Source organism: Schistocerca serialis, chromosome 6 (genome assembly GCF_023864345.2).
Source record: "Schistocerca serialis cubense isolate TAMUIC-IGC-003099 chromosome 6, iqSchSeri2.2, whole genome shotgun sequence".
Taxonomy (NCBI): Eukaryota; Metazoa; Arthropoda; class Insecta; order Orthoptera; family Acrididae; genus Schistocerca; species Schistocerca serialis.
In genome coordinates this window covers 164202060-164228940 of record NC_064643.1, presented here as the reverse complement: position 1 = coordinate 164228940, position 26881 = coordinate 164202060, and the positions used below count along the sequence as shown (strand labels likewise).

Sequence of the window (26881 nt, the reverse complement as noted above, 5' to 3'; positions counted from 1 at the left end):
TCTCTACATTGTCCATCCAATAGTTTTCATCCCCTTTGTTCTGTCACCTCCTTTCGAGTACATGACCCTCTGCCCTTATTGCATGCCAGTCTTCATCTCCTTGGTCAGCTCCCACCCCCCTGTTTGCTGGATGGGGACTTCAACACCCACCACCTACTTTGGGGATCTCTATGTCCTTGTCAAGACGCTCCCTGTTGATTGACCTCTTCCACCAGGCGGATCTTGTTGCTTCAACACTGGGGAACCTACTTTTTTGTCTGCCTCCACATCAACATATTCTCATGTGGACCTTTTGGTTGGTACTGTTCAGCTAGCTTGGCACTTTGAATGGTTTGCTCCTGCTGATACACACTCGAGTAACCACTTTCCATGTGTCCTTCGGTTACAGCCACAACTGCCATCTATGTGCCCAAGATGCTGGTGGTTTTCCCAAGCCTATTGGACACTTTTCTCCTCCCTAACAACTTTTGATAACCATCAATTTCCTAGCATTGACGATTAGGTCACTCATGTTACGGAAGTTATTCTTACAGCTGCGGAACATTCAATACCTTGTACCTTCCCTTTTCCCCAGTGCCCACCACTTCCTCGGTGGAATGAGGCATGCCGTGATGCAATACGTGAGCAGAGACATGCTCTTTGTGTTTTCCGCCATGATCTTACGTTGTCCAACTGTATCCGCTATAATCAATTACGTGCGCGATGCCGTCGCATCATCTGCGACAGCAAGAAGGCAAGTGGGGACTTCTTTACCAGATCCTTTAACACCTTCACTCCCTGATCCGTAGTTTGGAGTCGAATTTAACTGTTATCAAGCACGTCTAGTTTCTAACTGTCGCGCGAGACACCTTAGTGGATCCAGTCGCAATTTCTAACTCATTGGATCAACACTTTACTGAGATTTCGACCTGTTGCGACCTCTTGCTTTCTCCTCTCAAAATCGCAAAAGCTGTGATACCGTTTTTTCTGTGCGGGAACTCCAACATGCACTTTCTTCCTCTCACTCTTCCGCCCCAGGACCAGATGGTATCCACGTCCAAATGCTGAGCTGCATTTATCATACCATAGTCTGCATTACCTCCTTCACCTTTATAATCGAATTTGAACCGACACTACCTTTCCCAGAAGATGGCAGGAAGATATAGTCATTCCTGTTCTGAAACCTGGAAAGGACAGACATCTCCCCTCTAGCTATTGCCCCATCTCTCTCACAAGTAGTGTATTTAAGGTTTTGGAGCTTATGGTAAATTTCCATTTAGGCTGGTGGCTGGAGTCCTGAAACCTTTTAACACCTGCCCAATGCAGTTTCTGAAAGCATCGTTCTGCAGTTGACCATCTTGTCACTCTCTCCACTTACATCATGAACAATTTTCTAAAGAAACACCAAACAGTAGCTGTGTTTTTTGATCTGGAGAGGGCATACGATATCTGTTGGAGGACTGGCATCCTCCGCACACTGTTCTCTTGGGGCTTTTGAGCTCGGCTACCCCTTTTCATCCATGAATTTATGACAGAGCGCACATTTAAGGTGCAGATGAACACTACTCTCTCACGTACTTTCACCCAAGAAAATTACTTTCACCCAAGAAAATTACTTTCACCCAAGAAAATTACTTTCACCCAAGAAAATTACTTTCACCGAAGAAAATGGGATGCCCAGGGCTCCATGCTAAGTGTTGTACTGTTTGCCATCACCATAAATCCAATTATGGATTGTCTACTTCCCGGTGTCTTGGGCTCCATCTTTGTCGACAATTTTACAATCTACTACAGCTCTCAACGGACCAGCCTTTTTGAATGATGTCTTCAAACATGTCTTGATCACCTCCACTCATAGAGAATCGAAACCAGTTTCCGATTTTCTCCCAGTAAGACTGTCCGTGTAAATTTTTGTTGTCATATAGAGTTTTATGCACCTTCCTTACATCTAGGCCCTGTTGACCTTCCATTTGCAGAAATCACCAAATTCTTGAGACTTATGTTTGAGAGAGAACTGTGCTGGTCTTCTCACATTTCATATCTTTCGGCTTGCTGTCTGTGACCCCTCAACACCCTCTGTGTTCTGAGTGGTACCTCCTGGGGAGCAGACCGAGTGGTCCTTCTCTGCCTATATTGAACCTTAGTGTGCTCAAGATTGTACTATGAAAGCATAGTTTACTCCTCTGAACGACCGTCTATTCCTCGGCGTCTAGACTCTGTCCACCACTGTGGATTGCGTTTAGCATGTGGAGATTTTTACACCGGCCCGTGGAGAGCCATTATGCTGAGACTGCTGAACCTCCACTGTCCAATCGATGAGCTTCTAAGTTGATATGCTAGTCATCTTGTCTTCCGTGCTTGCTCATCCAACCCATGCCCTTTTTTTCGACGCCTGCTTGGATTTAGGGTATGCTGGCCGCCCTTCCTCTGTATTACCACTGGGAGTCCACTTCCATCAGCTGCTACATTCCCTTTCCTTCCAATTTCCTAAAACTATCTTGACAAATGGGGATACAGCGCCACCTTGGCTTCACCCTCAGACCTGCCTTCTCCATGACCTTTGTCAGCTTTCCAAGGATAGTACTCCCCCTATAGTTTATCGTCGAGCATTTGCTTTTCTATGCATGCAATGATGACTCAGAGACCACCTGTGGTGTTGGGAGTGCCTATAGTGTTGATGTAACCCCCATTAGATTTTGGCTTCCTGACCAGTGTTCGGTTTTTACTGCAAAGCTATACGCTGTTCTCCAAGCTGTCCAATACATCTGTCACCATAAGCAGATACAGTATTTATATGCTCAGATTCACTCAGCTCTCTGCTCAACCTCCAAGCTCTTTATCCCGTCCACCCTCTGGCCCACCGGATTCAGGACTCCACTTGGGGGGCATCTCTGTGCCATTCCTCTGGATCCCAGGGCATGTTGGTATGCAGCCGATATAGCGACAAAGGCTGCATTCTTTCTTCCTCAGCCCGCTGTTCGCATGGTTCCCTTTGCCGATCACCAGAGCATTTTATATTGTCGTGTTGCTCTTTTAAGGCACACGAATTGGTCTGCACTTTCTGATAATAAATTATTGGACATAAAACCTCTTCCCTGTGCTTGGACCTCTTCCTCCCAGCCTTGTCAGGCGGAGGCAAGTTTAACTAGACTCCAGATTGGGCACTGTCTTTTTAGCCATTGACATCTTTTAAATGGCGATCCTCCCTTGCATTGTCCCCACTGCTCTCAACTGTGGTCGGTGAGATACCTTTCACTTCAGTGCCCCTATTTTAATCCGCTACGCGCCCGTTTACAGCTGTGTCCTGATATATCTTCCCTTTTAGCAGATGACACGTGCTCAGCCGATCATGTCCTTGAGTTTATCAGTGTCAGTGAGATGACATAAGTCATTTGAAGCTCTTTTCAGGGAAAACAACCCCCTGTCAATAGCAGTTTTCTAAGATTTCCTTCGGTTTTTAGTTTCCCTCCTTTTTGAGTTTCGCTGCCATTGCTGCTGATTTAAATTTTAGTTTTTGCTCTTCACTAAGCCACAGAATGGGCGCTTATGATTGTAGCAGTTTTGTGCCCTAAAACTGTAATAAAAACAAAAAAAGCTCTCTGCCAGTGCACCCATCAGTACTATCCCCTTGTGTGCTCGCCTCTTGTTTCACCCCCTCCCCCCCCCTCCTTCCCCCACAGCCTCATAACGCTGTGCCTGGCAACCTTGTGCTGCCTCCTTGTACTCCCTGCATACTCTACTCAACAGCACTCTTTCCTCCCACCAGCCATACTCTGCTATCCCTCCCACTTCCCTACCCCACTCCAGATTGCTGCTTTCATTCAATGTGACAGTTGCAGTATGGCCTGAGCAGCCTGAAATTGTGGTCACGTGTGTGTGGTGTGCTCTCTCTCTCTCTCTCTCTCTCTCTCTCTCTCTGTGTGTGTGTGTGTGTGTGTGTGTGTGTGTGTGTGTGTGTGTGTTTTTTCCTGGAGAAGGCTTTGGCCGAAAGCTCAGTGTGTTGCAGTCTTTTCACTATGCCTATCTGCAAATCAACATCTCATCATTATGATGAGTGGCAATCAATCCTTTTCATAAAATGTCCTTTAGTTCACACCACAAATAATTTGTATTACATGGTTTTGGATCTGGAATACTTTAGCTTGGCTTGAGGAATTACCCCAAAAAATAATCCCGTACGACATTCTGGACTGGAAGTAAGCAGAGTATACCAGCTTTTTCGTTTTTATATTCCATTATGCCTGGCAACATTCACATACAAACAGAGATTTGTTTAGATGTTTCAGCAGTTCTGTGATGTCAGGGTGTATACGACCCGGGACATCCGGGAAAAACCCAGGAATTTTTTAGAATTCTGGGAATTTTTCATTTTTTAGTTTTTAGTTAAATTTTTGTAACTTTTACTGGTAAAAACCAATACTCTAACGAAGAATATTACTGTATCTCGCTACTGCAGAATAATATTGCAGCAGTAAAACACGAACAAGAGAAAAAAAAATACGAAAATAAAACTTAAGTTGCAAAGGAAATGCACCATATACAAGAACAAAACACAGTGCTCATACATGCGTATGCCAACAGCAAAATTGTCAAAGGCTTTAGGAAGGCTATGCAATGTTTTATAACAACAAATTGCGTCCGATGAGCGTTACGTCACAACTGTTCACATTAAATTCGTTGGAGCGGTTGCGAGTTAGCTTATGCGCATGTGCAGATGAGTCACGTATGTGTAGCACCTTCTCCTGCTTCTGGCTACAAAAGTGTGGCAGTTAGCTGTATAAGCAATAGCAGCAAGCAGCCAGATGCTATCTGGAAAAATTTTACTGGTGCGCCTAAGCTGCCAGTTCACGTATGTGCAACAGGCCCGGAACTAGGGGGCAGGGGCAAACCGGGGTTTCTGCCCTGGGTGGCAATTTCAGGGGGGAGGGGGCGCCAAATTCATATTATTGAGGAAAAAGACCTTGTTTCACAAAGCGCCAAGCATCCAGCGCACGTTGGTCTGTCGATTACTCATATGATTTTTGAACGCATCCCTGTTGGTTTTTGAACATTTTTGATCAAATTCTAAGTTGATTTCTGAATGAATCGTAAGTTGGTTTTTGAATGCGTGCATAGTGTACGTGATGTCTCTGCCAGGGGAATCCCCGTTGCATCTAGAAATAAACTTTCCTGCAGACAAAAGGGGACGGGTCTAACCGAGCTGAGCGAATAAAGCAGAAAGGGTGAATGACAATTGCTGTTTATGTGCTTGACTGGGTTCGCAAATGATCAGTGTTGTTATAAATACTAGCGAATTCCATAGATTCAGACTACCAGAGTGCAAATAAACGACTAACAGGAATAATAGGCAACAAAGATTACGTATTGTCTTCTCCGTGTATCCAAGAAAATGAAATTTTGACAGAAAATTTTTGGCCAGACCGCCACACGAATAAGGGCCAGTTGAACAATCCCTGGCTAGCAGCCGCTAAAGTTCTATTCTGGGAGTAGCACGGAAAACGCGTTGTACGTAGACGTAATAATGCCTAACCGGAGAATAAATGCGGAATAACTAAACCGGCGATTGTGGCTGGGTTAGTGAAGTTAACCAGAGAATAAATGTTGACACTGGCAGGAATAGTTACAGAATTAGTGATGACAAGATTGTTTGTTAGAACGAGGAAGAAGAAACGGGGACTCTCACAAATTACGGAAGAATACGACGATTCCAAATTTACATAAAAATTTCATACTATTGCTTTTCGATCTCATGCTTCAGAACCTAGAGAGTATGAATGAAATGTGAAACTATTTTGCCGGCCGGTGTGGCCGAGCGGTTCTAGGCGCTTCAGTCTGGAACCGCGTGACTGCTACGGTCGCAGGTTTGAATCCTGCCTCGGACATGGATGTGTGTGATGTCCTTAGGTTAGTTAGGTTTAAGTAGTTCTAAGTTCTAGGGGACTGATGACCTCAGATGTTTAGTCCCATAGTGCTTAGAGCCATTTTTCAAACTATTTTCTAACATAAAACTTTTTGCTTGTAGTAGGCCGAATAGGCATTTGATATTAGTACTTCGTGAATTATATTCTGTCATGTTATAAAAATGACCATTTGTGCCAAAACAGTCTCGTTTATTTGGTGTGTGTAACAATTGCTGCAATATTAGGCAGGCCTATTTTGTTTTATCTAGCAGACATTGACAAAATACACGTAATCAGATATAGAAACTACACCAGTCTTGGGTTCTATTTGCATTAACAGCTTTACTAGTATTAGACAATGACATTTCGTTTTTTCATATAGCAAAACGTTGATGAACTGTGATGAGGTAATAGATTCTTTCCCAGAAAGGAAAGTACGCCATATAAAGCTGTGGCAAGATTAGAGAGAAAAAAAAGCTAGGACTTAAGGACTGAAGAAATGTGTTCTGTCTTGCTTGTCTCTCGTCTTTACTCATTTTATGTCTCATATATTTAATTTTATGCCACAAAAAAACAGCAAGTTATTAGCTAATAGGCAGTAAAGACTGCAAATTTTCTGAAGAGTTCTTGTTCTGCCGGTTACAAATAATCCTATCCAGTATTAATAGCGAAATTTTTTTAAGAGGGGCAGGATGTCAAACCGACTGACTGGGAGCAGGAGAGGCATCACAGGACATTTTAATTTTCACTGGCCGGAATATAGTTTGATTGCACCCATTACAAAATATTACATGTTTGAATTCCACAGAGCGAAATACAGAGATGCGCGATGGAAGAATGCTGTGTGAAGAGGCTTGGCACTGCACTTCAGCACACTTTAAGACCATATAACATGTCTTACATTCCCTCGAACATATATGTTTTATGTATCAGACTCTTCAGAAAGATGTGCACTACAAAATGAAGATATTTTTGAAAAGTCGATTTTTTAAATTTTTGGTGTCCTAGCTCAAATGCTCGAGGGAGGGGGAGGGCCACTATCTAATATTGTCCCGGTTCGGAAATATCGTAGATCCAGACGTGATGCACAGAGCAGTCTGAGTTGTAGTGGGGAGGTGGTAGTCCCCACGTGACCCGTGTTTACGTTAAGTGATTTTGTTGTTTCCTCTTCGTTTATTGCTGTCATGTCACACGAAAACAAAACGGATTTCTGTGGCCAGGAGCTATCAAGTGAATTAAAATACATTCACATAATTACGAAGGGCTAAAATATATTATTAGTTTCAGATTTTATTTTATTTCCACCTTTCTGACAGTCAAACGTTAATCGCCTTGCAGAACAATGAAGTTATTTTTGTCGCTTTGTTAAAGAAATTTGACTTTTATTCATCTTTTCTGCTAAGGCCAATTTATTTGAAATGATGTGTTTAAATCCACATTATTGGCTAGTCCCACCTGTTCGCTGCATTTCAAGTTCACGTTTTCCTCTTCTAGCACGTATGGTATTATGCCATAAAAAAGAACCAAACATGAGATAATACAGTACTGGTACTCCAAGAAAATTTGCATCTGAATTTGGACATACGAATGTGCTCTTTAAGGCGAATTATGCATTTTAGTATGGTTCACAAAATTCCCATGCTCTTGGAGTATCCTCTAATGTCTTGTTTCTTTAATGACATAATGTAAGATCTTTCAATGTTTTACAAGTACAAATGTACAGGCTTCCTGCGTCATCGTAGCTGTGCAAGTGTGGTGACGCCTGTCATCTGGTGCAACTGCTGAAACGAATCTATTTCTAACAGGTCATGGGAAAATACTCTGAATGGTTATATGAAAAGCGTTATTTTCAAGTAAAGTAAATTTCCTTTTACACAAGATGAACTCTGTGAGTGACTGTCCGATACATTTCTTAAATCACAGAGCATTTGACTCTCATTCAAAAATCAAAGCTTTGAGGACAACCATTTAGAATATTTTCAAGCTCAGAAGATCAGACATTTATATTGTTGTTAAAAATTTTACTGGCACATTTATGTCATGTACCTTAAAGTGTAACACATGCAAAAAAGATCAACATTATGTGTGAAAGCTTAGCTTCACTTGCAGCTTATTAATCTTAGAGACCAATATTATACATGAAAGCTTTTCTTGTCTTGTAGCAACACTATGTATAGTAATTTAAACCATTACCTTTTCCTATTTGTGTGTTCGCGCTACTTAACAGTGATGTTGCTATTGGCTGACTACATCACGTATCCTATGCTCTGAATATCCGCTGTCATCGGTTGGCGAGATCACTTGATATGAGCTACAACCAGCTTACAAAACCACATCGCAATCTTGATTTCAATCCTTCGGAAAGTAACATGCAGTGTTTGGTGGAATTCGAATTTATACTTTCGTAATACGAAAATGTGCAGTGTACATGTTGCCGCACATCAGACATCTTTCCAAAACGTGTTTTTTCCCCCTGAGTTTCGTTTTCTAAAGTGCCGGGAAATTCTACGCCGGTGTATAAAACCACAACCATTGAAAGGATTGATAATTTTTACAGTTCCGAGAAAAGTATACTGTTACTTAACACCGAAAAAGTGTATTTTCATCCAGGAGAAAGTGTGTTTTTAACTGGGAAATCCGGGAATTTTTTTTTCCTCGGCCACGTATACACCCTGGATGTGCTCCTTCCACTTGAATGTATTGTCAAGCTGTAATTCCAAGAATTTAACAATGTCCACCTCTTCTATCTGTTTGTCATCTTATTTTAGGCATATGTATACTGGTGGAAATCATCTTACAGGTTCTGAACTGTATGTAGTATTTCTTTTTTTTCCAAATTTTAGTGACAAGGAATTGTTGAGGAACCATGTATCCACGAAAATTTATTGAACCAATATTTCTAAAACTATATTTACTTTGTTACTATCGCAATGTTTGTGTCATCTGCAAGCAAAACAAACTTGGCATTAGGTAATGTTACTAATGGGAGGTCATTGACGTACACAAGAAAAAGTAAGGGTCCTAAGAAGGAACCTTGTGGGACACCACGTGTAATTACATCCCAGTTTGATGATGCCTGATAGCATAATACATGTTTCGTGGCTAGTAACAACCTTTGTTTACTGTCAGTGATATTGGATTTGAACCATTTCACGGCATTCCTATTACATCAGAATATTCTAATTTACTTAAAAGGATATTGTGGTGTACACAGTTAGATGCTGTCGACAGATCGCAAAATGTACCTGTACTTGTATGTTTACATGAAATGTACACTGGTCATTTTGACGCAAATGATATGATATTTATAATACAGACAGATGCTCAGACTGCATTTGGTTTATTTCATCCTCTGAATTTTTTGTCCGTTTATCTCCTCTGTGGACGTCTGAACTTTATTTTCATATTACATTTTATATTTCAGTGGTATCTTTAGTATTCTAATGCCATCCATTACTCACAGATGACCAGTTTGTTTGCATCTTCTATTAAATCCTCATTGAAGTTGAATATCTTTAGTTCTTGTCGATGTTTTTCACGTATATTCCTCTCCACTAATGTATGTCCTCAATTGTGTTAAGGAATGTACCTTTGAGCACTCAACTGTTACACCTGCTGCTCTGCAGATGTCTGACATTTGTACCTGTTTTTAGTGTTGTATCCCATCTGCTACTTTAAGTTTACCAGAATAATACTGAAATGTTTGTAGCATCCGATGGTGTCAGCAATATGTGTGTAAGTAATATTATAATTTTTATATCAATGGAAGAGACATTTTTATCAGATTTGCTTTTGCCAAGTAAAAAATGAAACACAAGTTTTCCTTTCTTGTTATCAGCATTGAAGTGACAAGGTATAGCAAAATCTTACCACTTCATGATTATTTTCTCTGTAAGGGCCAGAGAAAATGACAGATAGTAAACATTTATATTCTTTTGTAGCTTTTAAATAATTATCATCACAAAAGATTTTCAGAAAATTGTTATTAGCATCAGAATAACCATAATCCATTATTTTCAGCTGTTTGTTGTTTGGTGCTCTACATATTGAAGCTCTGTAAGAAATTGTTTTTTCTTTGTATTGTTGAGAAGTATATTTAATTGCAAAGTATGTTAACTTTCTTTTTACTCTTTTTCAGAAACAGTAAGTAGTAGAAAACGAAGTACTGATCCACATGAGAAGATCCAAGAAATAAAACCTACAAAAGAGAAAACTGACAGGAACAGCAATTCCTTCCATCGACTCGTATTTGATATTAAGCCAAATGACAGCATACAGACTGATTTTGGGTTAGTTATTTGTTTTGGAAACTGCATGAACTGTTTAAAATAAGAGATGTGAGATTGACATTCTTTTCCTATTTTGTGGTTTAATTTACTTTCTGTTTACTGTTGTTGTGCTCAGTTGCAAGTTTTCACAAATTTTCTCCTTTTTAAATACAAAAATGTGAAGCAGCCATGTGATTCACACATTCTGTTTGTTTTGTGTGACTGTCTGTTGTAGCTATTAGTAACATAAATGTACTTTTGTTATTTTGTGTAATCAAAGTATCATCAGTGTTGTACCATGAATCTGGAGAGATGAGTTACGTGCAAGTTTCATTGATCATGATGCAACACCATGCTGGAATTTTGTGTCACACAGGGAATGAGGAACTTTATGGTTGGGTATATTATTATTAGATAGGTAAATAGTTGTTGAAGTGAAAATATTCAGTGGGTATACCTAAATTGTGCCCAATTTGTTCAGTGTGGTTTCTATCTAGAGTGGCATTTCCTTGGTTAGCTTCTTGTGAAAATGGATTGGTTCTTATAAATCCCAAATAGTCAAATTAGATAGGTGTGTCATCTGGGGCCATTCCATTTCAAGTGGTCAAATTTCAGAAAAACTTCCCATATGACCATCATGAGGATGCTGGTTTTCTCACTTTAAAATGAACCAGTGTGGTTAGCCACCATGGACCATAGCAACACCTTTATACAATTTTCCATCTGTACACTAATGCTCCACATAAACTGCACACGATACTAATGCAGAGTAAAATACATCGTAAACTGGAATTAAACTAACACATCAGTAGCATTACACAATAAAAAGACATACTAATGATTTTCTATCCATTCCAAAAACTGTCAGGAAGACTGCTATGAACTTCATGAAAATTTACACCGTCTGACACTGGTGTAAAACCCGAAGGCTGTTTAAGCAATGTGTGCTGCAACTGTTATTTAACAACTTTACTACCAAGATCTCCACTGGCTTGGCAATGCACAGTTTAATTGTTCTATGGTTATAGCAGAAAAACATACCGTATTTACTCGAATCTAAGCCGCACTTTTTTTCCGGTTTTTGTAATCCAAAAAACTGCCTGCGGCTTAGAATCGAGTGCAAAGCAAGCGGAAGTTCAGAAAAATGTTGGTAGGTGCCGCCACAACTAACTTCTGCCGTCGAATGTATGTAGCGCTACACAGGCATGCTTTGTAGGCACAGAGATAAATACTGGCGCCAAAACCTCTGCGTCAGTAAATAAATTAAAAAAAAAAAAAAGAGTGGAAGACGAGTTTTTTTCCTCCGCCCCGAGTTTCGACCACTGCATTTTCATACATTATCCAATGAAGTAAATACAAATTCCGTATTGTTCATCTTCGAATGTAGCAGAATTTCAATGTACTACGAAAATCCGACTGGCAAGACTGTTTGGGATTTTTGTCAATATGGCCAACTCTATGTTCTGAATTTTTTCCTACCTGTGAGAACAGATGGTTGCTAATAGGAACCTGATGAAATGTGAATCACAAGCAGTATTCTCTTCACCATAATAATATGAATATAAACATTTTGCCATGTATTCTTTCGTGTTTGCTACTATCTCATTTAAATTTAAATCCCGTCTGCCTAATAAACTACGAAACTAGAGTGAGACAACAGCAAACGCGGAAGAATATACGTATCGTGTCATGTTTATATTCGTATTATTCTTATGCCTAATAGTGATACAGTCAGAAATGAAGCACAGTAACTGACTAGATTTTTAAATCTAAGATGACTAATTTCTGTGCAGAATTTGATGTACTAAAGAAGCGGCCGCCAAGATTTTCAAACAGAGAAAAATTTTCGCCTAACTCTCGTTCAGAACATGTTCTATGATGCGCAGTCTTGGTTCTTGTTGATCATTATCAAAGAAAGCAGCAGTGTAAGTAACAACAAATAGCAGTCTCTTGCCATTGTTTCGCTAAATGAGACGATTCCTCTCTTTTTTTTTATTGTAAAAAGCGGTAGCGCGCACAAAAGCAAGCCATGGCGCGAGCGATGACAGGCCATAAACACGCACTATCATAATGTGACAAACAATGCATGACGTAGTACAGTAATGCATTTTCAGCTTAGAGTGACATAAACACCTATAACAAAGAAAACGTCACTTATCAGATCAAAGCAAAATAAGCAATCGATTCAAACCAGATGAAGCACGTGAAAAAGGAAGGGTACCCGTATAAATACGGACGGAGCGCCTGACGCATAGCAATGGCTACCTGGTAAAGCTTACGACTCGAACCAAACTACTGTAGCTGTATCGTCATTCATTCAATCTAAATTGTGTCTCATATTACAATGGACGAACTTTGTTTCGATTTGGAGGTGCAGCCTATAACTTTTCTCTCCCCTTGAATTTCGAGTCTCAAATTTCAGGTGCGGCTTAGATTCGGTTAATTTTTTTTTTTTCCTTTATTTTGAGTCTCATTTTTCAGGTGCGGCTTAGATTCGTGTGCGGCTTAGATTCGAGTAAATACGGGCTTAAGCATGTCATACTGAGTCATGACAAAAAAAAGCCCTTTTCTGAAGTGTTTCAAGGTATCTGGACTTTATCTCACTTCCTAGTCATCAAGGCTTTTGATATTTTGTTCCTGAGAGAGTACTAACCAATTGTAGGATATAATAAAAGATGTCCATTTTAATTTGAGTACCAGCAGAATTCAAGCCCATTTTCATTGCACATCCACTTTGTTGTTTTTTAGTTTCTTATATGCTTGCATTGCTAAACCAAACACATGTTTTTAGGTGGCTTAAAATATGGTCTTCCTAATGAAAACAGTTTAAAAGAGTTTGCAGAAGACTTTTTTGGAAAGGTGGGCCAAATCTAGCCATTTCTATTGTTTTTAGAAAAATTGTCAACTTAGCCTTAGTTTAAAAACTTCTAGAAAGCAGTAGAAGAGTGCAATTTTGTATTCTAAGACATTATATTAGTAAGTTTATATGTGCGAAGTTTCAGGTTTATCTCACAGTTACTTTCATAGATATAAAAGACTAAACTTGCCATTTTTTAGTAATTATTTTTTTGGCCAACTTTGCTTCAAATTATCCATACAAAAACTGCACAGGTAATCCTTTTTTATTAACAGAGCACATAAAGTTGCACAAGATGGCATAGTTTTGTTTGTTTCGAGAAAATGTTGTCAGAGATATAATATCTCAAAGTTGCCAAAAACACATAGGTGTACTGTTGATACACTATGTCATCAAAAGTGTGCAGACACCTGGCTGAAAGTGACTCACAAGTTCGTGGCACCCTCCATCTGTAATGCTGGAATTCAGAATGGTGTTGGCGCATTGTTAGCCTTGATGACAGTTTCCACTCTCGCAGGCATACGTTCAGTTAGGTGCTAGAAAGTTTCTTGGGGAATGGCAGCCCATTCTTCATGGAGTGCTGCACTGTGGAGAGATATCGATGTCAAGTCAGTGAGGCCTGGCATGAAGCTTGCATTCCAAAACATCCCAAAGGTTTTCTGTAGGATTCAGGTCATTACTCTGTGCAGGCCAGTCCATTACATGGATGTTACTGTCATGTAACCACTCTACCACAGGCAGTGCATTATGCACAGGTGCTCGATCGTGTTGAACGATGCAATCATCATCCCCAAATTGCTCTTAAACAGTGGGAAGCAAGAAGGTGCTTAAAACATCTATGTAGGCCTGTGCTGTGATAGTGCCATGCAAAACAACAAGGGGTGCAAGACCCCTCCATGATAAACATGACCAGACCATTATACCACTGCCTCCGAATTTTGCTGTTGGCACTAAACACACTGGCAGATGACGTTCACCGGCATTTGCCATACCCACACCCTGCCATTGGATTGCTACATTGTGTACCACGATTTGTCACTCCACACAATGGTTTTTCCACTGTTCAGTCGTACAATGTTTACTCTCATTACACCAAGCGAAGCGATGTTTGGCATTTATCAGCATGATGTGTGGCTTACGAGCGGCTGCTCGACCATGAAGTCAAAGTTTCCTCACCTCCTCCCTAAGTGTCATAGTACTTGCAGTGGATCCTGATGCAATTTGGAATTCCTGTGTGGTGGTCTGGATAGATGTCTGCTTATTACACATTATGACCCTCTTCAACTGCTGGCAGTCTCTGTCAGTCAACAGTGAGGTCAGCCTGTACACTTTTGTGGTGTACATATCCCTTCACCTTTCCACTTCACTATCACATCGGAAACAGTGGACCTAGGGATGTTTAGGAGTGTGGAAATCCCGTGTACTGACGTATGACACAAGTGACACCCAATCACCTGATGACATTGGAAGTCTGTGAGTGCCACAGTGTGCCCCATCTGCTCTCTCATTATGTCTAATGACTACAGATGTCGCTGATATGGAGTACCTGGCAGTAGGTGGCAGCACAATGCACCTAATATGAAAAATGTATGTTTTGGGGGGTGAATGGATACTTTTGATCACATAGTGTAGCTGCGCTATGAGGTTAAACGAATGACAATATCTCTGAAAGTATTGAACTGGTGGTAGTGAAACTTTACCAACATTTATTGGCAACATGTGTAACTGTTTGTACAAAAAATTCATCAAAGTCCGTTATGGTCATGTAGGAATCTATAGATCTCTTGGCATGGAATGATGCGGTAATAACACCTACTCAACGAAGAAGACTTCAGATAAACCACCATGAGCATCAACTTATAAGTTACTATCCAACAGTAGTTTGACAGGGTACTAAGATCAGAGACAAATATCACATTCTCAAGCAAAAAGAAATTCATATGCCTCAGAAATGACCACGTTTCTTTCATCACTTGCATCAGTGGCCAAATTACTCAATAGGAAAAGGATTCATCTATGCAGACCTTTGCAGTAGAAGCTAGCAGGAACACTTCCACATGCAAGTTCATCTGCAGACATGGTCTTACATCAAAACCAGCCATTCCTCTATACCACTGGCAAAAAATTTCAACCAAGGGTACAGCAAAGGACCTAAGTTAATCCCTCCAGGCAGTCTAAGAAAACTCGAACTGTAGGCCCCCAGTTACACAACCACCACCATTTTCATTGAAGAAGAAACAAAAAAAATTAAACCAAAGCTGATAAGAGAGTCAAAGACCTTGAACCCCTCTGCACTGGTCCTGAGTGTCAATTTAAAGTCCAAGTATAGACAACATGATTATTTATTTCTGCCCAATTGAATGAGCAAGTCCCTTGAACAGCCGAAAACTGTCATTTATTAGCACCTCTGCAGAAAGATAGGAGGGGCTGATACAATAAAACCTCACCAGTACGATGGTTGTGGAATGTAAATATGTTCAGGATACCTCTGGAGCAACTCGGACTTTTTGCTTAGGGTAGATGGTCTCAGTGATTAGAGAACTAAAGGAGTAGTAGCCATCAATATACATAATAGTGAGGGATCACTCCAATCCACAACAACCAATGGGAGTCACTCCAGAAGACCATGCTGCCCTCTCAGCATAACAGTGCCCTCATGCTGAGGTTGGTATAGTGTTGAGCTCAGCCCAGTTTGAGACCTCAGCTACAGCAGTTAACAGCATTATGTCGGATAGTGACAGTTAGTTTCTGATGAAATACACTTTCGTAAATGTTGGGTTGTGTACTGCAAGAGAACATTTTGTTAACTTGTGCATTAAGTGATGCTTTCATAGTCAGCAACAGTCGTAAATTATCAAGCAATCCTATGACAAAGTCAAGTAAATCTTTTATTAATTTATGTTATAAAGTGAACTAATATTTCATGTGCTCTAGTTTGATGATCCTTCTCTATTAGCAAACAAAGAACCCACAGTTATGGCTGGATGATTGTAGTTTCATCTATTCAAAACACTTCCCACAAACAAATTGTTTTGTGGCCTGACAGGTATATCGATAGACAACTCCCCTCTTCTGTAGACATCTCATACAAATGTGCTTTGGGGTTCTGCTTGTATCTTCTTCTGCATGAGAGTCTCACATCGAAAGAAGGTCATGATCTAAATGTGGGACAGGTTTCAGTACTGCTACTGGTTCATTCTTTGCCACTGATTTTTCATTATGGTCTCCAGTCCTACTGGCACTACTCAGTAGGCAGTAGCATAATATTTACACTCATTTGACCATTTCCTAGTCTGAACACATCTTGTGAGTACAGAGTGGTGCCTGAAAGAAAGGCAGCTGGCTGCTCAGAAAGGCAAGTGAGATGATGTACAACAAACTGACTGTTTATATGTTGTAACAGCTTCCAGATATGGGTGAATCACAAAACTATCATGGCCACAACTCTGCTGATACATCAGTGCAAAAGATTAGATAGCAACTTCTTTCCTTTTGTATGGAAAGTGCCCTGAAGTCAGAGGACATATGTGTCTGAGGAGAATTAACGACAGACCAACTGCAGAAAACTTGCAGCACTTGAAGCAAGAGTGTGAAGTACTGATATATAATAAAAAGAGAGAATGAAGATCTTGGCAGGAGTTAATTAACTCTATAAATCATTCCACTGAAACATTGATATTTGGGAGAACATTACATCAGGAGGATTTCAGTGTGGGGCACAAGGTGTCCTGTCAGTGTTTGGATGTGAAGTGGGATTCTCCAGACCAGCAAAGGAGACATTTAGTAGACCATGACAGAGTACTTTGCTCAGATCACTGCTATCACCAATCAGGATCAAGCTTGCTGTCACCAATGAGGAATCGTTGAGATGAGCAGTTGAATTTTCAGTTCTGGAACTTGTGAAAAAGAATTTCCCTTCTCAAACTTGGGAAGGACTGTATTTCCCCAGCATTTGTTGCCCTCAGCAGATTAGTGGGAAAAATCTTGAAGTACACTGTGCAACACAATTGAAGTGTCACATTTTGAAACTCCATAATTGTCTCCCGTTGTGATGCAGATGTTTGAAATTTGACTCAAAGGTGTCTTAAACATTCCACTGTGATGGTGTAAAAGCACGGCACTTGTGGTATGTACCACTGTTAAATCTCTGCACTGAGCAATGGCATGCTTCATTACACGCAGCCGAGAAATGCATCGTTGGCCACACTTCTCCATGTGTGGCCACTGTCCAACATCGCAGGCTGCCTTTGTGTGCACACTCTTCAAACCACAGTGATTGGGCATCCATAACACCCAGAAAATACAGCAATAGCAGCCGCAGACTCCATTAACTATGGAGCCTTATTTAACGCCACTACTGACATCTAACACCACTAGTGATGTCTGCAAGCCAGTTCTCATTGTGCTGTGTTCTACTCGACAACTCGGAAGTGCTATGCTGCGGCGGACCTGCTGTTTGATGTTGATTTGGCTGTGCTCTGGACTTAGAATCTGAATGCTGTACTGGAACTTTAACTTCAACATTCAATAGGCTCAGTATGTGTACAGACTTGTGATACATTCATTGTGTTATAGCACAATAAAAATGTCTGTGGTTAGAATCACATGCACAAGTAGGCAGCCCGCCATATCGGACAGCGGGCCACACGTGGAGAAGTGCGGCAAATGATGCATTTCTTGGACACTCATAATGGAACACGCCACTGCTTGGTGCAGATATTTAATAGTGGCGGATATCACAGCATCCTGTGATGTCACCCACAGGTTCAGCAACACTTCAAATGGCAAGGTGTCAACAAAGGCAAAAAAAGGCAAGAGCTCAGAAGTCTGTGTGACGTTCAAGATAGGTTAATGATGTAACATAGGCACCAAGTTCTCTACATATACTCCCAGTGTCACTGTGGATGTGTCACACAATGGGGAGGTCATCACACCCCAACTTACACCCATTTCAGCCCTTCTTGTGCAGCTTTTTCATGGAGGCCAGAACCATAACGCCCAGCATTGAAATCATGTAGTTTATTTTATGGGTGGCTGAGGAAAGAATTTCAGACACTTCACTGCTTAGAATGACATGAAAAGGTTGGAGGAGGTGGCCTAAAGGGCACCAATGAGCCCACCCCTTCCCTTGTGGCATTGATTCCCACACATTCTGCAGTTGAAAATAACAGTTACCCTTCCCCACCACCACCACCACCACCCAGATGATTCAATCCTTCTCTAAGAACATCGTGGGAACCCTGTTGAACATAATCTGACTCTTTTGGATTAAAGTGCAACTGCAATTTTTACTATGGTATGCAGGATGGCAGCAGTAGGCACTGTTCAAAACCATTTGATGAAATAAATCTAAATGTGTTCCAAATCAGTAAAAACTTTTTATGCTTTTTCAGTCCTCCTGCTCCACCCATGTCATGATTGCGAGGGAGGGGTGTGCAACATTCATTGACACCTGCATAACTAAAATGGCAAAGGGTTCCTGTAAGACACCCCAAGTTCAGATCGGCAGCACCTTCGGTGCACCTTTAATGAGAAGTTTAAAATTGTACCTGTGCAGAAACTTGGACACCCATACTCCTGAGTGGTGGTCTGCTGCTGTTCTAGCACCTGCTTGTGGAATCGAAGAGGTATCAAAGGGATTGCCTGCCCTCAGGCACTAGAATAGTAGTGAAGTGCTCTCAGCTGATGGATGTTGAAGTCTTTGTAAAGATACATTTTTAAAGTGCTCAACAAGGGTGTGCACATGGTTCCAAGGGTGTTGTTGAACTGTCAAGGTCTTAGAGGGACCCTCTGCTGTTCTGTTGGTGCATGTGTCAATGTCGCAGCCCCTGTGATCACACCACAGGAGGGCACTAAACAGGTGATCTGAAAAAGTACAAAAACCATTTGCTGCTCCCAATCACATTCAGATTTTGTCAAATGGCTTAGAACGGTCCTTAGAGATTCTACCCTCTATACCAGAGCAAATGTTGTGGTCGCACAACACTCCGAAGGGATCACATCATGCTCAATGATGTTGCAGCCCCATGGTGTCGTTAGTCATCAAGGTCATCATCCTATTGCCCATTGCACTGTTGGCTGTATGGGAATCAGTGCTGCAATGGAAGGAGTGGGTTTATTGATGCCCTTTATGCCGCCTCCTGAGATCGTTCCGTGTGGCCAGTGAGCAGCAGTGTGTCAAAAAAGTTTTCCTTGGCCATGCATAAGAAAACCACATGATTTCAACACCAGGTGTCACGTTTCTGGCCTCTGTCAAAGTGGCTTCAAAAGAAAGGGTGACATCTGTGTGTAAGAGGGAGTGTGCTGATCTTCTGTTTGTGAACACATTCATTGTTGCATTGGACAGAATCATAGTGAAATTTGGTGCCAGTGTGACTTCATTAACCCACCTTACACCTGACATGAAATTATGAGTTAAAGCCTTTTTTTCTTTTCACTTGTGTCGACACCTTGCTGTTTGAAGTGTCACTGAGTTTGAGGGTGACATCACAGGGTACCACACTTTTGTGCCAGTGGAGGCTATAGCCACCTTTGAGCCATGAAACTTATGCATCACAATGGGAAGCAGTTACATTCTTTCAAAAAAATGACTTTTTAATTGTGTTGTGCAGTGCAGACAACCAACCACCATCTAGTTTGTATCATAGAATAGAGATTGCTTTCATTGTGTGTTCAGAACATGTCAGTCTGCCATTATGGCATCATCATGCAAGTACACTATGTAGCAGCCTTTTCTGTACAGGTGCCATTTAACCAGTATTTTCTTTATATTTTACCTAGTGCACTACATGGAGGTATAACATCCTTCAATAGCTCCATGTGTGGGCCTTTGGACATGTTTCCTTCTCATTTTATGGTCCTTCCTCTCCCCACATTATTTGAAATATTGAGTTGATGACATTGTGTCCCAATTTTTCACCAAGAGTATGATATTCCTCAGGATAACATTTTAATAGTTACTCTGTATTTTGTCACTTTAAGTAACGTAATGTCTACTATATAGTTTCCAATGCAGTGTTTCTTGTTCTTCTTGCAGCCATGCAACAATGCATGACAGTTGCTACAAACTCTTAAGGGGCTGTAAATGAACAGAAAATACACGTTTTAAACATTCATTTGAAAAATCTGGTTGTATTCTTTATCACTTCTTTGTACACAGAATATGGGGCTAAACTCCATCCATCAAAAGCCCTAGCTGTACCAGTTGGTCATTAGCCAGAAATATCAGGAATCCCTACCATCTTTAAGCCTAAATGGGACAAATAACAATCTTTCTCCATCAGCAGAGTGTTGATGAGTAATAACAGATGAAAAGCTAAATTGGGCTGAGCACTTACCGTATTTACTCGAATCTAAGCCACACTTTTTTTCCGGTTTTTGTAATCCAAAAAACAGCCTGCAGCTTAGAATCAAGAGCAAAGTAAGCGGAAGTTCTGAAAAATGTTGGTAGGTGCCGCCACAACTAACTTCTGCTGTCTAATATATGTAGTGCTACACAGGCATGCTTTGCAGGCACAAAGATAAATACTGACACCAAAACCTCTGCATCAGTAAATAAATTTAAAAAAAGGTGGAAGACGAGCTTTTTTCTACGCCCTGAGACTGGCTAGACTGCTTGGGATGTTTGTCAATATGGCCAACTCTACATTCTGAATTTTTTCCTACCTGTGACAAGTGATGGCTGTTAATAGGAACTTTTGTGAATTGTGAATCACATGCAGTATTCTCTTCACCATAAGAATAATACAAATGTAAACATTTTGCCATGTATTCTTTCGTTTTTGCTGCTATCTCATTTAAATCCTGTTTGCCTAATAAACTACGAAACTAGAGTGAGACAACAGCAAACGCGAAAGAATATACGTATCGTGTCATGTTTATATTCATATTATTCTTATGCCAAATAGTGATACAGTCAGAAATGAAGCACGGCAACTGACTAGATTTTTAAATCTAAGATGACTCTAATTTCTATGCAGAATGTAATGTACTAAAGAGGTGTCTGCAAAGATTTTCAAACGGAGAAAATTTTTCGCTAAACTCTTGTTCACATCTTCTCTCATACGCAGTCTATTATTTGGCTCTTGTTTATCATTATCAAAGAAAGCAGCAGTGTAAGTAACAACAGTCTCTTGCCATTGTTTTGCTAATGAGACAATTCCTCTCTTTTTTTTATTGTAAGCGGCGGTAGCGTGCACAAAAGCAAGTCATGCCACGAGCGGCGACAGGCCGTAAACACTCATTATCAGAAATAACAAAAAATGCATAACACAGCACAACAATGCATTTTCAGCTTAGAGTGACGTAAACACCTATAACAAAGAGAACGGCACTTATCAGATCAAAGAAAAATAAGCAATCAATTCAAACCAGACGAAGCATGCGAAAAAGGAAGGGTAGCTGTATAAATACGGACGGAGCGTCTGACGCATACCAATGGCTACCTGGTAAAGCTTAACTGCTAAGCTTACGACTCGAACCAAACTACTGTAGCTGTATCGTCATTCTTTCGACCTAAATTGTGTCTCATATTACAATGGACCAACTTTGTTTAGATTTGGGGTGTGGTGTAAAACTTTTCTCTCCCCTTGAAATTCGAGTTTCAAATTTCAGGTGCGGCTTAGATTCGGGAATTTCTCCCCCCCCCCCCCCCCCCCCCCCCCCCCTTGATTTTGAGTCTCATTTTTCACGTGCGGCTTAGATTTGAGTGAATACGGTAGCTGCCATGTGTAAAAAGGCATCAGCATCTGTACACGCCCCACAAAAATATACAAAGCTCTTCCCTTTCGAACTGAAAAAGCAAGTTGTACAACCTGCTATAACCCTGTATGTAATACTTGGATATGCTCCCTGACACCATGCGCACTACACTTTGAATGAATGTTCTGCCAATGGCATCTGTGTGGGTCAGCCACCAGAGGACACCCGTGGGCCACGTGATTTGTGCACATAACACAGCATCAGCCACCTAGTCTACCAGAGCCCTCCTTTTATAAGCACAGTGCAGCAGGCCCTCATCCTCATATAGTGTTTGTACTTATTGTCAGCAAGTGCTTATGTTAGTAGCTGGATTGTTCTAATCTGTTGTTGCGGAATAATAAATTCTAGTTCATTGTGGCTGTGCTGTTGTTTGTGTACAATACACAACCATTTACATTTCCAGTTGATTACAACTTTCTTAGGAAAGCTCTCAGTGCTTGGAACTGGTGCTGAATGTATCTGTGACATTCAACCTTTGATCATACTTCACCACCTTACACACAGCTGTCCTGTCTACCTGCACAGAAACAAACAGATTGCCACACACTCCTGTCTCTCCTACAGTCTCATCAATATACACAGTCCCTCACATCTTTCCTCTACCTCTTGTCTAAACAACATGGCAGAAACACTCATTCCCATCAAAGAAAAATCATTTCTGTCCCACTCCATCACTGAGTCACTTTCTCGAAGTCCTTTTCAGTAGCAGGAAATTGACTGTGAAATAATCTCACTCATTGTATCAGAGAACTGAATAACAGCTCCAACTTGAAAAGACAGTTAATGACACATCTACTAAAGCAACAAAATGTCTGCCTTTGTTTTTGTATGCACTAGTTACCACATTGCAACTACGTATCCTTCTTTCCAACAAGATCTTCAGTATTTCCCAAATCCCTTTGCTAATGCTGTCTACCTAAATTTCTCAAAGGCTCTGTTCTAATCAAGTAAAATAAATAAATATGAATATAATAGAAAGAAACATTCCATGTGGGAAAAATATATATAAAAAACAAAGATGCTGTGACTTACCAAATGAGAAAGCGCTAGTAGATAGACACAATAAAAAACACACAAACACACACACAAATTTCAAGCTTTCGCAACCCAAGGTTGCTTCATCAGGAAAGATGGAAGGAGAGGAAAAGACGAAAGGATGTGGGTTTTAAGGGAGAGGGTAAGGAGTCATTCCAATCCTGGGAGCGGCGCACACACACACACACACACACACACACACACACACACACACACACATATCCATCCGCATATATACAGACACATGCAGACATGTGTAAAGGCAAAGAGGTTGGGCAGAGATGTCAGTCGAGGCGGAAGTACAGAGGCAAAGATGTTGAATGACAAGTGATGTAAAAGGGGCGGCAGCTTGAAATTAGTGGAGGTTGAGGCCTGGTGGGTAACGGGAAGAGAGAATATATTGAAGGGCAAGTTCCCATCTCCGCTAATTTCAAGTTGCCGCCCCTCGTACATCACTTGTCATTCAACATCTTTGCCTCTGTACTTCCGCCTCGACTGACATCTCTGCCCAACCTCTTTGCCTTTATATATGTCTGCCTGTGTCTGTATATGTGCGGATGGATATGTGTGTGTTAGCAAGTGTATACCTGTCCTTTTTTCCCCCTAAGGTAAGTCTTTCCGCTCCCGGGACTGGAATGACTCCTTGCCCTCTCCTTTAAAAACCACATCCTTTCGTCTTTCCCTCTCCTTCCATCTTTCCTGATGAAGCAACCTTGGGTTGCGAAAGCTTGAAATTTGTGTGTGTGTTTGTTTGTTTTTTATTGTGTCTATCTACCAGCGCTTTCTCATTTGGTAAGTCACAGCATCTTTGTTTTTTATAAAATAAATAAATAAATTTTACAGTGCAGAAGCACTGAAACAATAATGTATTATAAATAAATAGCTCATTTCATATTCATAATTTTCCTGTTTGTATCAAAGAACATCACCATTTTAAATTTTGAAGAATCAGTGAGGTACCTGGATCTCATTTTCTACATCTGCATCCATACTCTGTAAACCACAGTCATGTACATGCCAGAGAGTACATCCCATTGTACCAATTATTAGAACTTCATCCTATTCTATCCCCGTATACAGACAGTGTGGGGAGAATGACCATTTACATGCCTCTGTGCATGTAGTAACTAAACTAATCTTATATCAGAATTCCTCTGGGAATTATATGTCGGGGGTTGTAATATATTTCTAGAGTCCTCATTTAAATCTAGTTCTTGAAACTTTACAAGTAGACTTTCTCAGCATGATTTTCATCTATCTTTAAGTGTCTGCCAGTTCAGTTAATTCAGTATCAAACACTCTGCCATGGGTCAGACAAACCTAAAAACATTTGTGCTGCCCTTCTCTGTATACATCCAGTCTCCCCCTTTTGCTCCCATTTGGTATGGATCCCTTGAGCAATATTCTGTGGTGGATTGCACAAATGATTAGTAAGCAATCTCCTTTGTAAACTGATGGCATTTCCCTGGCATTCTACCAATAAACTGAAGTCTGCCACTTAATTTACCTATGACTGAACCTATGTGATTATTCCGTTTCATATCCCCACAAAGTCTTAAACACAGGTAGTTCTACAAGTCGGTCAATTCTAGTTACGACTTACTGTTACTGTAGTCAAAGGATACATTTTTTTCAGTTTGTGAAATGCATGATTTTACGTTTATGAATGTTTAAAACAAGTTGCCAATCTTTGCACTACTTTGAAATCTTATCAAGATCTGACAGAATACTTCTGCAGCTTTTTCCAGACAGTACTTCATTATAGAAAACTGGATCATTTGCAAAAAGTATGAAGTTACTATTAATGCTGTCTGCAAGGTCATTAATGTATAACATGAAAAGCAAGTTTCCAATATGCTTCCCTGGGGCACACTCGAAGTTATTTCTACATCTGCCAATGATTTTTCATTCAAGACACCATGCTGTGTCCTCCCTACCAGAAAATCCTCCGTTCAGACACAGAATTTGCTCAATACACCATACAATCTTTGTTTTGATACTGAGCATTGAGAAATCAAGAAATACTGCATCTATTTGACTGCCTTGATCTATGGCTTTCAGGATGTCATGTGAGAGAAGTGCAAGCTGGGTTTCACATATCAATGTTTTCGGAATCCGTGCTGCTTTCACATGATTGACATTTTCAGAATCCATGATGGTTGGTATGGAGGAGGTAATTCTGTTCAAGACACCTCATTAAGTCTGAGAGCTCAGAATATGTTCTTAGAGTCTACCACAAATGAATGTCAAGGATAGTGGACAGTACTTTTGTGACTTCTTTCTTGTAGATAGATGTGACCTATGTTTTCTTCCAACTAACGGGCTCAGTTTTCTGTTTGAGGGATCATCAGTATATTATGGTCAAAACATTTTTTTAACAATTGCAGCTGCCTCTCAACGTCACTGACCCTAATATCCATGTCGGTCATCTTTGCAGTGGCAAGAGAATTAAATTGGGGCAGTGTACCTGGAGTTTCATTTGTAAAGTAACATATGAAAACTGAGTTCAATGTCTCTGCTTTTGTTTTGCTACCCTCAGTTTCAGTCCCCGTCTCATCCATGAGTGTCCAGATACAGATACTAATTTTTAAACCACTCACAGCCTTTACACATAACCATAAATTCTTTTTGTTTTGTGAGAGATCCTCTGAAAATATTGTGCTATGGCAATAATTGAAGACTGATCAGCCTGCCATATGTTTCTGATGTTGTGTTTTAATCATGTATCATCCTGTGTACTTACTTTAGACAAAAGTTATATGAATTGACATAGACCATATTTTTATCAAGTGTTTGGTTTAGGCAGGTGATCCATATTTATTGCACTGGACTTTTTAACTTTTTGTTGTTTTTAACCATACTCATCACTAAGTATTTTAGTAGGTGTATTAGAAATTGATGTGTCATCAAAATTACCATCATTACTGCTGTTGACATCATCATTTAATTTACCATTGGACCATGAAATAGCTATGGTAAGCAGCCTTGAGTCACAGAAACATAAGGGTTTTTTGACACTCAATGAAAAAAGTGTTCAGATGCTGAGGAAGCTATCAATTCATTTAAAGAAAGTTTTTATATAATTGTCTTTTTCATAGTTACACACTTTCTAATTTGCACTTTCTATTGATATGCATTCTTTGTAATGGATTTACATTTATTATGTTTTCTTCTTTCCAGTGACGATGAGCCATTACAACGAGTTGTTCGAATAAGTCTTTCTGGCAAACTTATGGCTACAGGAGGCACTGATGGCCATATTCGTCTTTGGCAGTTTCCTTCATTAAGAAAACACCTCGATATTGCTGCCCACAAGAAAGAAATTGATGACATTGACTTCAGTCCAGATGAAACAATGGTATTACATTGACTTTCCTATAGGTTAAAAAATAATACTTTTTGTTGTGCTATACTAATGAAATATTTATTATTATTATTATTAGTATTAGTATTATTATTATCACCATCATGATGAATATGCTGTAGAGTCACTCCATCAAAAATCAACACACTTTAAATAAAAATTTTACCTCACCCTCTTAGATTTTGCTGAAAGTTGGTATAGCATGCTGAAACTTAAGAAAAATACCAAATTTCAATTTTTTACCTCAAAAAATTCCTGAAATATGGTCATGTAAACTTTTCAAAAACTGGCCAAAAATGTGTGAACGGACTTTTTTTTTTTTTTTTAATTGGTCCTAGGAACTGCCCTAATTGAGCTAGAGAACTGGGAAAGGTGTCATTTTGCCGCATTTTTCATGCTCTTTCCAGTGATAGACAAAAAAACATAGCTTCTAATTAATAACCTTTTTCAAAATAGTAATTAATATTTCGATTTAATTTTTTTACAAAAATTACATAATTGAAAATTTTCAAAATATTTCCATAACTACTTCATACTGTTGTAAATCACATGACAAAATATAAATGTGGGATGATGATGGGTTCATTGTTAAAAAAAATATTCCGGACTCTTGTTTTTCACTAACGGCCCTAGTTTGACCAAACTGACCTTTAAGGTAGTACGTCAGTAGAGGACCGTATACATAGGGCTTGATGTCTGTACAATAATTCAGATACTG

At 40.1% G+C, this 26881-nt stretch overlaps 1 protein-coding gene across 1 annotated transcript in view; it reads left to right on the top strand.

Annotated features, from left to right (window-relative positions):
* LOC126484061 (prolactin regulatory element-binding protein) overlaps positions 1-26881 on the top strand; it is a 132717-nt gene that overhangs the window by 43955 nt on the left and 61881 nt on the right. The window contains exons 3-4 of the mRNA XM_050107420.1: positions 10018-10168; positions 25980-26157. Coding sequence (XP_049963377.1) covers positions 10018-10168; positions 25980-26157 — 329 coding nt within the window. The remainder of the gene's footprint in view (positions 1-10017; positions 10169-25979; positions 26158-26881) is intronic.